The following is an 11,209-nucleotide window of genomic DNA, read 5'->3' as shown; positions in this document are numbered from 1 at the left end:
TTGCATAACCAGAAAACAATTTTTACTTACAGGCGACAACTATTGTTCTGACCGACATTGACGGTTCACTTGGCTCTCCAAAGCCGGCTCTGTTCTCTGCAAGAACACGGAACTCATATTCCACGCCCTCGGTGAGACCAGTGACTTCATAGGTGAGCTCAGTGACAGATTTCTTTGATGCCCTTAACCATCTCATACCCTTTTTCTCCTTTTTCTCAACACAGTAACCTATGATGTCACTTCCCCCGTCCTCAGTGGGCCTTCTCCACGTCACTGTGGCTGAATGTCCATCAACCTTCTCTACCTCTGGTTTAGATGGTGGACCAGGAGGACCTATACAAAGGAATAGCAGAAACATACTTGTGAAACAGCCCATTATATGTGTAAGAATTTAAAGATTCACGTTAAGAACTAAAGCTCACTGCTCTTACCAAATCTGTCGACCATCTTGACTGCTTCAGAATGAGATGGCTCGCTGGCACCATACTGGTTAACGGCAGAGACTCTGAAGAAGTACTCGTTGCCCTGGATGAGCTTGTTTGCGACGTAGTGACAGTCAATGACCCTCTCCTCCAGGATAGTCCAAAGCAGGCGGCTGGTCTCTCTCTTCTCAAGAGTGTAATACTTGATAGGAGAACCTCCATCCTCAGTAGGAGCTGTCCAGGTAAGTGTGACTTTTTCAGAGGAGACACCACTACTTTCAATGGGTCCAGGCATTCCAGGAACATCCAGGACTGTAACATTGACCGTTTCTTCCTTCACACCGAAGGGGTTGCTAGCAGTGATTACATAATCTCCAGAATCCTTCCTGCCAGCATACTTGATGGACAAAGTGGATGAAGTCTCGGTGGTCTCAATATGCACAATATCAGATGGTTTAAAGTACTTTCCTCCCTTTGACCAGCATGAGGTTGGTGCAGGCTTTCCTAAAATACTTGTAGCAGTTATAACAATAGTATCCCCGGCTCGGACAGTCAGGCCCTCTTTCACCTGTGCATCGATTATGATGGTTGGCGCAGCTGTTGAGTAAAGGAAAGTTTAATTTATTGTACATTTTCATAGATTATAACTGAAAGTACACTAAGAAGGATTAAGGGTATTTTAATTTTCCTACCGTATTCGTCTCTGCAGATAATGGTATCTGTCTGTTCAGAGGGGGGACTGAGAGCACCAGCAGCATTCTTTGCTCTGATTCTGAACTCATATTTGCAACCTTCCTGGAGATCTGTCACAGTGAATGCAGGCTCCACAACATTCACATTGTTGGCCTTCACCCAGATCTTGGATGGAAGGTCACGCCTCTCCACGATATAGCCAGTCAGTCTGTGCCCACCATCAAACTGTGGCTCTGTCCACTGCAGGGTCACAGTGCTTCTGGTGATGCTGATCACATCAGGTTTACCAGGGGCATCTAAGGGCAAGGACGCAAGACATGTGAGTCCATGTTGCATTTTTATAGAATTCAGTTTCCTATATTTGTTGCCAGTCTTGTACTTTTAGGACATACCAACTGGATCCAGGGCCACCAGTGGATCAGTGGGAGCACTTGGTCTGCCAATACCAGCCAGGTTGATAGCCATGACTCTGAACTCGTACTCCAGTCCTTCCGTCAGCCCTGTTACCTTGTGTTCCTTCATCCTCAAGGGTGCAGGACTTGCCCTTTTCCACAACATACTGTTCCTTTCCTTGAACTCAACATGGTAGCCTGAACAACAAAGTAAACAGTTGGTCAAAGACAAGAAGAGACAACTTAGATGTTTGACAGCAGCTGGATTGGGTGTTCAAGCTGATTGTACCAGTTATAGGAGATCCACCAGTCTTCCTGGGATCAGACCAGGCCAAGTAAGCGGAGTCATGGCGCATGCTCATGATCTGAGGTGGAAGAGGAGCGTCGGGAACATCTGTAGAAGAGCATTTGATATTTATCAATAGACAACACTTCAACACTTCGACTTAAAACTGTAAAGTGGATCAACGATCACTCACTGAATGGATGTTTAGCAACAACTGGGTCAGACTTGAGCCCTTCTCCAACTCCATACTTGTTCTCAGCACAGACTCTGAAGAAGTACTCTGTGCCCTCATGGAGACCGGTCACCCTCATAGTGTTGGTCTCCACAGAGGAGGACACATTAACCCACATGTTGGTGATAGAGTCCCTCTTTTCCAGGATGTAGTTTGTTATCTCGGAGCCACCATCATCCTTAGGAGCACCCCATTTCAGTGTAGCGCCATCAGCAGTAACGTCTTTGAACTTCACTGGTCCAATAGGGATGCCAGGTTTTCCCACCACCCTTTAAGAAGATGGTTGTATGGCATCAATGATTCAGCATCCAAACCAGTTCCTATGAAATATTCCTGATTGAGCAGAATAATACTTACCTGATGAAAATGGTGGACTCCTTGCTCCCAGCACTGTTTCTCAGGGTGATAATGTACTTTGAAGCATCACTTCTCTGGCAGTCTCTAATCAGGAGGGTTGTGTTAACTGCAGAGGACTCTACACACACTCTGCCAGTGTCTGTAAGGTCTTCATCATCTCCCTTCTTCCACGTGACCTTGGGGGTAGGCTTGCCGATGATTGGGATCTTCAGACGGACGGTGCTGCCCTCTTTGGCAATGTAGCACATGTTGGGCAGCTCCCTCAGGTCACAGCTGGGATGAACTGTGGCGATAAGAAATGAGTACTTGAACACTCAAAAGTCAAAACATATTATTACAAACTGCCTTCTGTAGTTTGAATACTCTTTATAATAATGGACAGTGACTTACTGATCTGGTCCTTGGCGACTACGGCCAGTTCTCTGGGAGAGCTCTCTCCTGAGTCATTCACAGCCTTTACTCTGTAGTTATACTCCCTGCCCTCCACCAAGTCTTTGGCACTGTACTGCATGTTTTTGGACCTCATTAGTTCCTTGTATTTGTCTTCACCATTGAGAACCTCCAGGACGTAGCAGGTTATACGGCTGCCACCATCTGTAAGAGGTTTCTTCCAGCTTAGCGTGCAAGAGTCCTTGGTGACCAGCAGGGTCTTAAAGTCCATAACAGGACCAGGCTCCTCTGTAAAGATGAACATGAGTGCAGTGAGTATGATTTTTGCTGACAGACAACAAAAGAGTATCAGACATAAAATGTTATTATAAACCCACCGGATGCCTTGACTGCATCAACGGTTTCACAGCACTCTCCGGCTCCAAGCTTGTTCACTGCTGATACTCTGAAGCAGTAAGACCGTCCTGCATCCAGGTCTGGCACTTTGAATGCTGTCTTGTTGCAGTCTCTAGAGACGCTGGACCAGGCCTTCCTCTCTGTGTCACGCTTCTCCACTATGTAGTGGGTGACCTCGTGGCCACCATCAATCAGAGGAGCGTCCCAATAGATGGATGCACTGTCCTTAGATGTCTCCTTTACCACTAGATTGGTTGGAGGTCCAGGAGTATCTGGAGAGATAAAGCAAAGCATTCTAGCAATGTATCTTAAAACTGGAACTAACCCCAATCAAACATTAGGTTCCCACCCCAGTCTATCCAGTCTATGTATTTACTTGGAGTACAATCACTGGAAATGATATGAGAAATTAAAACATTTTACTCACCAAAGATCTTTACAACAATGGTGTACATCTTCATGCCAGCCGTGCTCTCTAGATTCAGAATGTATTTGCCAGCATCATATCTGTTTACATTCTCCACCACCACCATCGTATCATAGTTAGTTGATTTTATGACAATGCCCTGACGGTCCTTGATGTTTGTGTTCATTTTGGCCCAGGTGATCTTGGGAACGGGACGGCCCTTGATGATGGCATGTAGCCTCATGGTGGCACCAGCAGTCAGCTCCAAGCCTTCCTTCATTTGTGCGCTCAGCTCTGCCTCAGGTGGAACTACAGAGAGAGAGTCACGGTTACAAATGACAGTGTGAAAAAAGAGCATTGCTGTCATATCAGCACCGGCCAAATTCTGCAACACAAATGGGGCAAAGAACTGTGAAAATAGAAGAAAAATTTTGTGCTGAAGAACCTAGTAAATAGGATTTGGTAATCAAGTGTTCAACCAGGTTTAAAGGCAAATGAAACGATATCAGTAACTTTGAACTGAACACAACATAAATGAGCCAGGCTAACTGTACACGTTTGATTAAGGTTTGAACAGTTCTAGGTTAAAACAAAAAATGTACGTACCAGTGATGTCCTTGGCAACATGCTTGCCAGGTACCTCCACTGGCTCACCGAAGCCCACCTTGTTGACAGCAGTGACGCGGCACTGGTACTCAGACTTGTGAATAAGATTCTGGATGACATAGTTGGTTTCTTGCAGGTTCCTTGGGACATTGCACCGGATCCAGTCTGTGGTGTCCGTCCTCTTGCACTCCACTAGGTAACCTATAATTGGACTTCCTCCATTATTGGCTGGGGCAGTCCAGGTGAGGCTAATGGTGCTGTTGGTTGTGTCTGCCACACTGGGGTTCACAACTGGGCCAGGAGGAGCTGGAGGAGTGCACATTGACCCAGGTTAGATTACATAAAGAGAGTAGTGATGTACATTTGACTTTAAAAGAAAGATGTGTGCAAAGTTTTCAGAGGCAACAGGACTTACTGATGGGATTTTGTGCAACTGTTGAAGCAGAGGGCTCGCTGAATTTGCCAGTCCCTGCCAAATTGACGGCAGCGATTCTGAACTCATACTCTACTCCCTCTGTGAGACCGGTGACATCCAGGCTCCTCTCTGTCATGGGCTTCCTGTTCATCTTGGTCCAGTTCATCTCCTTCCTCCCTTTCTTTTCCAGCATGTATCCCAAGATGGTGGACTTTCCATCATCAGCAGGCTCTTTCCAGCTCACAGTCATACGGTCCTTAGTCACATTGGTGATCACTGGGGCCTCACAAGGGCCAGGGACAGCTGAAAGTCACATGAGAATTTGAGTTTTGGTTTATGTTTTGGTCAAAAGAAAATATCAAGTGGAATGTAATTGCTTGGACCTGAAAACTCACTGTATGGGTTCTTTGCAATAGCAGGGTCAGTGATGAGGGCGTCTCCAACTCCCCACATGTTCTCAGCACGGATTCGGAACTGGTACTCATGACCCTCAATCAGCTTCTCCACATTGAGCTCAAGGACTTCACCCTTAAGTTTTGCAGTAACCTGGGCCCAGTTGGCTCTGCTGGTCTCACGCTTGTCTACGATGTAATTACTGATGGCAGCACCTCCATCCTTCAGAGGTGGCTCCCAGGACAACTTCATACTGGTGGCAAACACCTCAACAAACTTGGCTTTTGCAGGGGGGCCAGGCACATCTGAGTAAAATAAAAAATAAGAATCAGCTGACTGATCAGAGTTTAGTGATTCGAGAAGCTGGACCTGGTAAAAAGGACTGTTAAACCTTTATACTTGGATCAAGAGTGGTACTCACCCAGGACGATGACCTGGATTTCTGCAGTCTTGGAGCCACTGGCATTATCAGCCTGGATGGTGTAGGTTCCTGTGTGCTCTTTGGTAACGTCCGTCATCTCAAGCTGGAAGTGATGCCTCTGATGGGTGATGACCTGGCCTTCACCTGACTTGAGAGTATCATCGCCTCTCTTCCAGGTCACTCTGGGCATAGGCTTTCCAAACACCTCAGCCTCCAGAAGAATTGTGGTTCCAGCCTTGACCTTGAAACCTTTCTGCATCCTTGCGTTGATTTCCACCCTCGGAGGAACTATGTTTGTTAAAATGAGACAAAGCAGCGTCACAATTCAGATCAAGATAAGGCAGTCATAACAGTGTGTTACTAATGCTTTAAGCCAGGACTCACCATTCTCAGCACAGACCAGGATGGGATCTGTGGGCTCAGAGGGTTTGCTGATGTTGACAGCAGTTTTGGCAATAACTCTGAACTGGTACTGAAGGTCCCTCTCCAGGCCAGTCACGGTATACTCTTCCCTTGGGACGTTCTGACTGCTGGTGTTGCAGCGTATCCAGGTGTCTCCTGGTACCCGCATGGCCTCAACATAGTAGCCAATGATCTTACTGCCACCATCATTCTTGGGACGAGTCCAGACCAGGGTGACAGAGTTCTTGGTCACGTCTAGGACCTCAGGTTTACCTGGGGTGTCTGTCACAGGCAAAGGAAACAGGATTTAATAACTGAAACTAAGATTGTTTGCACACATTCTTTTGATTGTTTTTGATGCCAAATTGGCAAACCTACCAATGGGTGTTCTGGCAGCAACAAAGTCGGTCTTCTTGCTTGGTTTGCCCTGGCCAGCGCGGTTGATGGCAGACACTCTGAATGTGTATTCAAGACCCTCAATGAGGCCAGCGCACGGGTACTCGGTGGTGCGGACAACGGTGTCGTTTGCTTTCACCCACAGCAGGCTGTTCCTCTCCTTACGTTCTATGTAGTAACCTGTGATGGGACTGCCACCATCGGTCTCTGGCTTATCCCAGGCCACAAACATACAGTCTTTGTTGGTCTTGTTGATGCGGCAGTTGAGAGGCTCACTAGGAACATCTAGAAACAAAACAAACAAAAAAAAAAAAAATTGATACATCTTGGACCTTGTCACGCAACACCTATTTCTATGTAAATAGAAAATAAAGGGTTATCTTGTCTAACTTAAAAGTAAGCAAGGACTGTGACAACATACCGAAGGGGAACTTGGCCACCATCCTGTCAGACTGAATGGGGTCTGACACGCCGTAACGGTTCTCAGCACGGATACGGAACACATACTCTTTTCCAGGAATGAGTTTTCCAAGCCTGCAGCTGGTCTTTACACCAGAAGAGGCAGCTGTAACCCAGTCGCCTCTAGACACGTCACATTTTTCCACGACATAGTTGGTGATGTTGCTGCCACCATCCTCCAGTGGTTTGTTCCATGAGAGGGAGCAGGCGTCAGAATCGATGTCACTGATTTCAACAGGACCCTCAGGAGGACCGGGAATATCTGAAACAAATACTTATCTTTAAGCATGGCAAATATCCATCCTGCTAAGAATCAAAACCTGAGGAACTCTTCTGTGGTTAACACTGACCTCTGATGATAATCTTCAGGGCCTGGGTCACCTTTGCTGAGCTGTTCTCAGCCACAAGGCTGTACTCTCCGCTGTCAGTTCTTGACACATCTTTGATGATCAGGACACACAGGTTGCCGGACTGGTGCACAGCCAGACGGCTGGATGGGACCACTGCACTTTCACCGCGCATCCACTTGCAGGTCGGGGCAGGTTTCCCAGAAACCAGTGCCTCTACTCTCAGCTTGGCTCCCGCTCTGGCACTTGCTGTTTCTTGCATGACAATCTTTGGCTCCACTGTCAATAAAAATGAAAATTAATCTCTTATTTTACTGAGGTAACTTGACTGAGAGGAATTAAGAGGAATGCCAGGATTATTAGCGACACTTCATTTGTCAAAGTATGAGACGAACAAGGTTTTAAGATAATTTAACAATTTGCACATCACAAGATATTCACTGAAATAGTCTCTTAGTGATATGAAATAACTTACACATCTGTTCCTTGATCTCAACTGGCTGTCTGGTCTCCGTAAATGAGCTCATGCCCATGATGTTCTTTGCTGCCACCCTGAATTTGTACCTCTTTCCCTCCTTCAGACCACTTATGCTGATGGTCAGACCTTTGACTGTAGTGTAGGCATTCCAGACTTCCTTTTCAGGTTCTTTCACCTCTTCCTCTTCAACCACAGGGGGTGGAGGAGGTGGTGGAGGAGCTTCCTCACCTTCAGGAACCTGTGGCAGATAAAAGTTTGTGGATAGATGATTACTATCCAAAGCTACTAAATGTTAACTTCCTAAGACCCTTCTCGCACTTACTGCAAGATTTGGGAAACTGTTTTAGACTTTCTTTGGCAACTTCATGGGGAATTTTGTAGGGATTCACAATATTACCAGTTTAATTTCAGTATCGGCAGACATGAACATTTCTGCCGATAACTAAAACTGATACTTTGACTGTAAAAATCTGCTTTCTTTGGCTGTACAAAAATAATTTAGTGGAGTTTTCTGGGCCTTAGGCGAGTCCTTTTCTTTATTCATCATCATTCCCTACACTTCAAAGTGTGTTTTCAGGTTTTAGGTCTGAACTAAATCTAAATATCGATATCGGCCAACATTATTTTGTAAATACTGGCATATCTGATTTCAGCAAAAATCAAATATCAAGCATCCCTAGAATTTGGGAAATTAGGAAATTTGGAATTTAGGGGTAGGGGTTGTCCTTTGAAATTTACAGAAATTTTCATGGAAATTTCAGGAAAATATTTTAGGACATTCCATCTTTTCATGGAATTTTGGAGAATATATGTAAAAGTTTTAGAATATGCCAAGAAACTTTTGATTATATTTTAGAAATCTGCCTGGTATTTGCAAAGTTTCACCGAAAGATTTGAAGACCATGTAAAGATGGGAAACGTTTTATGGGATACTTTACATATATGAAGAAGAAGAATTTGAGGTTATTTATTAAAAATTTAAGTGTTTTTTATTTTGGAAAGGAACATTTCATGAAATGTCCCGTTTAACTCTAACTGTACTTATCCCAAAAATTTAAAAATGCTCTACAGACAAAGCTGAGGTCTCAGGATGTTAAAAGAGCTTTGGTTCTAGAAATCATTGCACATATAAAATGGCAGTAAAGCTGTTTTATCCTAGTCTGAGTTTTTAAGTATGTGAAGGGGAAGATAGTCAAAACTATTTCAGAGGTTCGGTTGCATCACAAGACAAACCTCCGTTGGGGCTGGGATCTCTGGAGGAGGTTTGACCTCAGTGTATTCAATCACATAGCCATCAATCTTGGCACCACCATCTCTTGCAGGTTTCACCCAGCCAACTACGGCGCTGTTTTTGGTGATCTCCAGAACTTCAATCTTCTCACAGGGATCAGGCTTGCCTGAGAAAGAAAAGCAGACAGGTGTATATGAAGTGTTTTCAGGACTGATGGGAAAAAAGGCGTGAGCACTACAGTGTTAGTAGCCGTTGTCTCTTGGCTCTGGTGTGAAAACAATTTTGTACGTACTGACAGGATCAGAAGCAAGATAGGAAGTGGGTGACACTTTGGGAACTCCAGGTCCGTACTCATTGACAGCTGTGACCCTGAAGTAGTACTCAGTGCCCGGAGCCAGACCGCTGACTTTGAAGGGAACCTTATCCTTCTCAACTTGTGCCTTGACAGTTGCCCAAGTCTTACGGTCGATTTCACGTTTTTCAACGATGTAGTGGGTAACCTCACTGCCACCATCAGTCTCTGGAGGACTCCAGGCCAGCATGGCTGATGTCTGTTTGATGTCACTGGCTTCCAGATTCACCACAGGGCCTGGAGTGTCTGTTGGGTAAGAAAGGAGACATTTATATCAAGTTTTAGTAAAGCAAAATTATTTTTTCCTGTAGGTAGTTAACAAGTATGTGCATTATTTAAAGAACACAGTGACGTACCAAGAACCTTAACATTGACAAACACAGCTTTCTCTCCAGCAGGACTCTTCAGAGTCAGGCTGTATTTGCCAGAGTCATAGCGAGTGCTGTCGGGGATGACCAGGAAGGTCATGGTGTCGATGATGTCAACTTTGCCCTTCCTGACCACATTGTCAATACCCATCCTCCTCCAAGTGACTGTAGGAGCTGGTCTTCCTCTGATAGTGGCACAGAGTCTAATGGGACAGCCTGCTCTGACTGTCAGTCCCTGTTTCAGGTTGGCGTCCAGGTCGATCTCTGGAGCCTCTGTTGGGAAGAAAGGGCCAGTATCAGCATCTCAAAATGAACTGTAGTTTATTCATCAGGTTGTTGTGTGTAAGCGTTGGAGGGCATCATAATCTAGGGCAGTGGTTCTCAACCTTTTCAGCCCGCGACCCCCAAAATAAAGGTGTCAGAGACCGGGGACCCCCACTGTACCTGAAGGTGGCTGAACACAGCCATGAACATTCAATAATAGTCACATGGAGACAAGACCGCCTATTAGGGGGAAAAATGGCCCAGCCGAACTGGGGACCAACAAAACCATGGTCCATTGTACAGTTAAGCTGTGGTATCTTATATTTAACCTGAATCATAACCACTCTTATCAAGGAAACAAATATCTTTTTAATTCATCTGTGCAGTAAGTAGCCCCCTAAAGAGTGGTAATCCTTCTGTTAAAAAACTGAATTAAAATACATTTTGAAAAGCTAAAATGGGTCAAAAGGTGGTGAAATTTGAGTTTAAGAGGAGCAGAAATGTCAGAAACTGGATAAAAGTGGCAAAAAATAACAAAGCGTGGCAAAAATCGGTTAACATGGTAAAAATGGGCATATTAAGTAGTAAAAGGGGATTAGAAGTGTCTGAAATGGCGTTAAAGTGGCAAAAACTGGTGGAAATTTGGTGAAATGGGTTTAAAAATGGATATAAACTGGCATAAAAGGGTTAGTGGAGACAGAAACAGGCAGGAATGGGCATATAAAATTGTGAAATGTTGCTTAAAAAGTGCTAAAAGGGGTTAATAGTGGCAATAATGGGTCAACAGAGCCAACAATATGCAGAAAGTGTAAAGGTTTGGTTTAGAAGTGACAAAAACAGGCAGAAAAAAAGTGGTGGAAAGGGTTTAAAATGGACAATAAATGGGTTTTAAGTGGCAAAAATGAGTTGGCGAAATTGGCAGGAAAAAGTGATGACAACGGGTTGAAATTAGGCAAAATTGGTGTAAAGTGGCAACATTGTTATTTAATAAATATTCTAAAATCTTTTTAAAGCATCTGGAGACCCCCTCTCGGTGTCTCGCGACCCCCAATGGGGTCCCAACCCCAACGTTGAGAACCCCTGATCTAGAGAGTTTTGTGGTGACTACAAATATCTCACCTAGAATCTCCTTTGGTATCACGGCACCATCGAGGTCACATGGCAGGCTCATGCCCACCTGGTTCTGAGCTGACACTCTAAATTCATACACAAGGTTCTCATCCAGACTGGTGACGGTGAACTCGCACACAACCAGCTGTGCAGCCACGTTACACCTCTTCCAGCCATCGTCTCCTTTCTTTGCACTTCCTTGCACTCTCATCTCCACAACATAGCCGATGAGAGGTGCTCCACCATCTGATACAGGCTTGGTCCAGCCCAGGGTGACAGTGGTTTTGCTGCTGTCAGTAACCTTCAAGTTGGTGGGAGGTGCAGGAGGTTCTGTAAAAAGACGTCAGAGTATGTGAAGATAAAACCCTAACCAATAGATTGTAAAAGCAATGA

General features: G+C 45.0%; 1 protein-coding gene across 1 annotated transcript in view; it reads right to left on the bottom strand.

The window, feature by feature from the left end:
• Nucleotides 1-11,209, bottom strand: part of LOC121523030 (titin-like) — a 109,941-nt gene that overhangs the window by 42,394 nt on the left and 56,338 nt on the right. The window contains exons 88-110 of the mRNA XM_041807760.1: nucleotides 10,826-11,146; nucleotides 9,431-9,715; nucleotides 9,015-9,320; nucleotides 8,725-8,888; nucleotides 7,489-7,729; nucleotides 7,017-7,292; nucleotides 6,629-6,928; nucleotides 6,190-6,492; nucleotides 5,794-6,093; nucleotides 5,410-5,697; nucleotides 4,991-5,293; nucleotides 4,596-4,898; nucleotides 4,181-4,486; nucleotides 3,596-3,883; nucleotides 3,150-3,440; nucleotides 2,773-3,060; nucleotides 2,383-2,665; nucleotides 1,987-2,294; nucleotides 1,797-1,901; nucleotides 1,508-1,705; nucleotides 1,115-1,411; nucleotides 432-1,019; nucleotides 31-333 (exon numbers count right to left, since the gene is read on the bottom strand). Of these exons, the coding sequence (XP_041663694.1) occupies nucleotides 31-333; nucleotides 432-1,019; nucleotides 1,115-1,411; nucleotides 1,508-1,705; nucleotides 1,797-1,901; nucleotides 1,987-2,294; nucleotides 2,383-2,665; nucleotides 2,773-3,060; nucleotides 3,150-3,440; nucleotides 3,596-3,883; nucleotides 4,181-4,486; nucleotides 4,596-4,898; nucleotides 4,991-5,293; nucleotides 5,410-5,697; nucleotides 5,794-6,093; nucleotides 6,190-6,492; nucleotides 6,629-6,928; nucleotides 7,017-7,292; nucleotides 7,489-7,729; nucleotides 8,725-8,888; nucleotides 9,015-9,320; nucleotides 9,431-9,715; nucleotides 10,826-11,146 (6,645 nt within the window). The remainder of the gene's footprint in view (nucleotides 1-30; nucleotides 334-431; nucleotides 1,020-1,114; nucleotides 1,412-1,507; nucleotides 1,706-1,796; nucleotides 1,902-1,986; nucleotides 2,295-2,382; nucleotides 2,666-2,772; nucleotides 3,061-3,149; nucleotides 3,441-3,595; nucleotides 3,884-4,180; nucleotides 4,487-4,595; nucleotides 4,899-4,990; nucleotides 5,294-5,409; nucleotides 5,698-5,793; nucleotides 6,094-6,189; nucleotides 6,493-6,628; nucleotides 6,929-7,016; nucleotides 7,293-7,488; nucleotides 7,730-8,724; nucleotides 8,889-9,014; nucleotides 9,321-9,430; nucleotides 9,716-10,825; nucleotides 11,147-11,209) is intronic.

Source organism: Cheilinus undulatus, linkage group 15, assembly GCF_018320785.1.
Source record: "Cheilinus undulatus linkage group 15, ASM1832078v1, whole genome shotgun sequence".
Lineage (NCBI taxonomy): Eukaryota > Metazoa > Chordata > Actinopteri > Labriformes > Labridae > Cheilinus > Cheilinus undulatus.
This window is presented reverse-complemented; position numbering and strand designations above follow the sequence as displayed.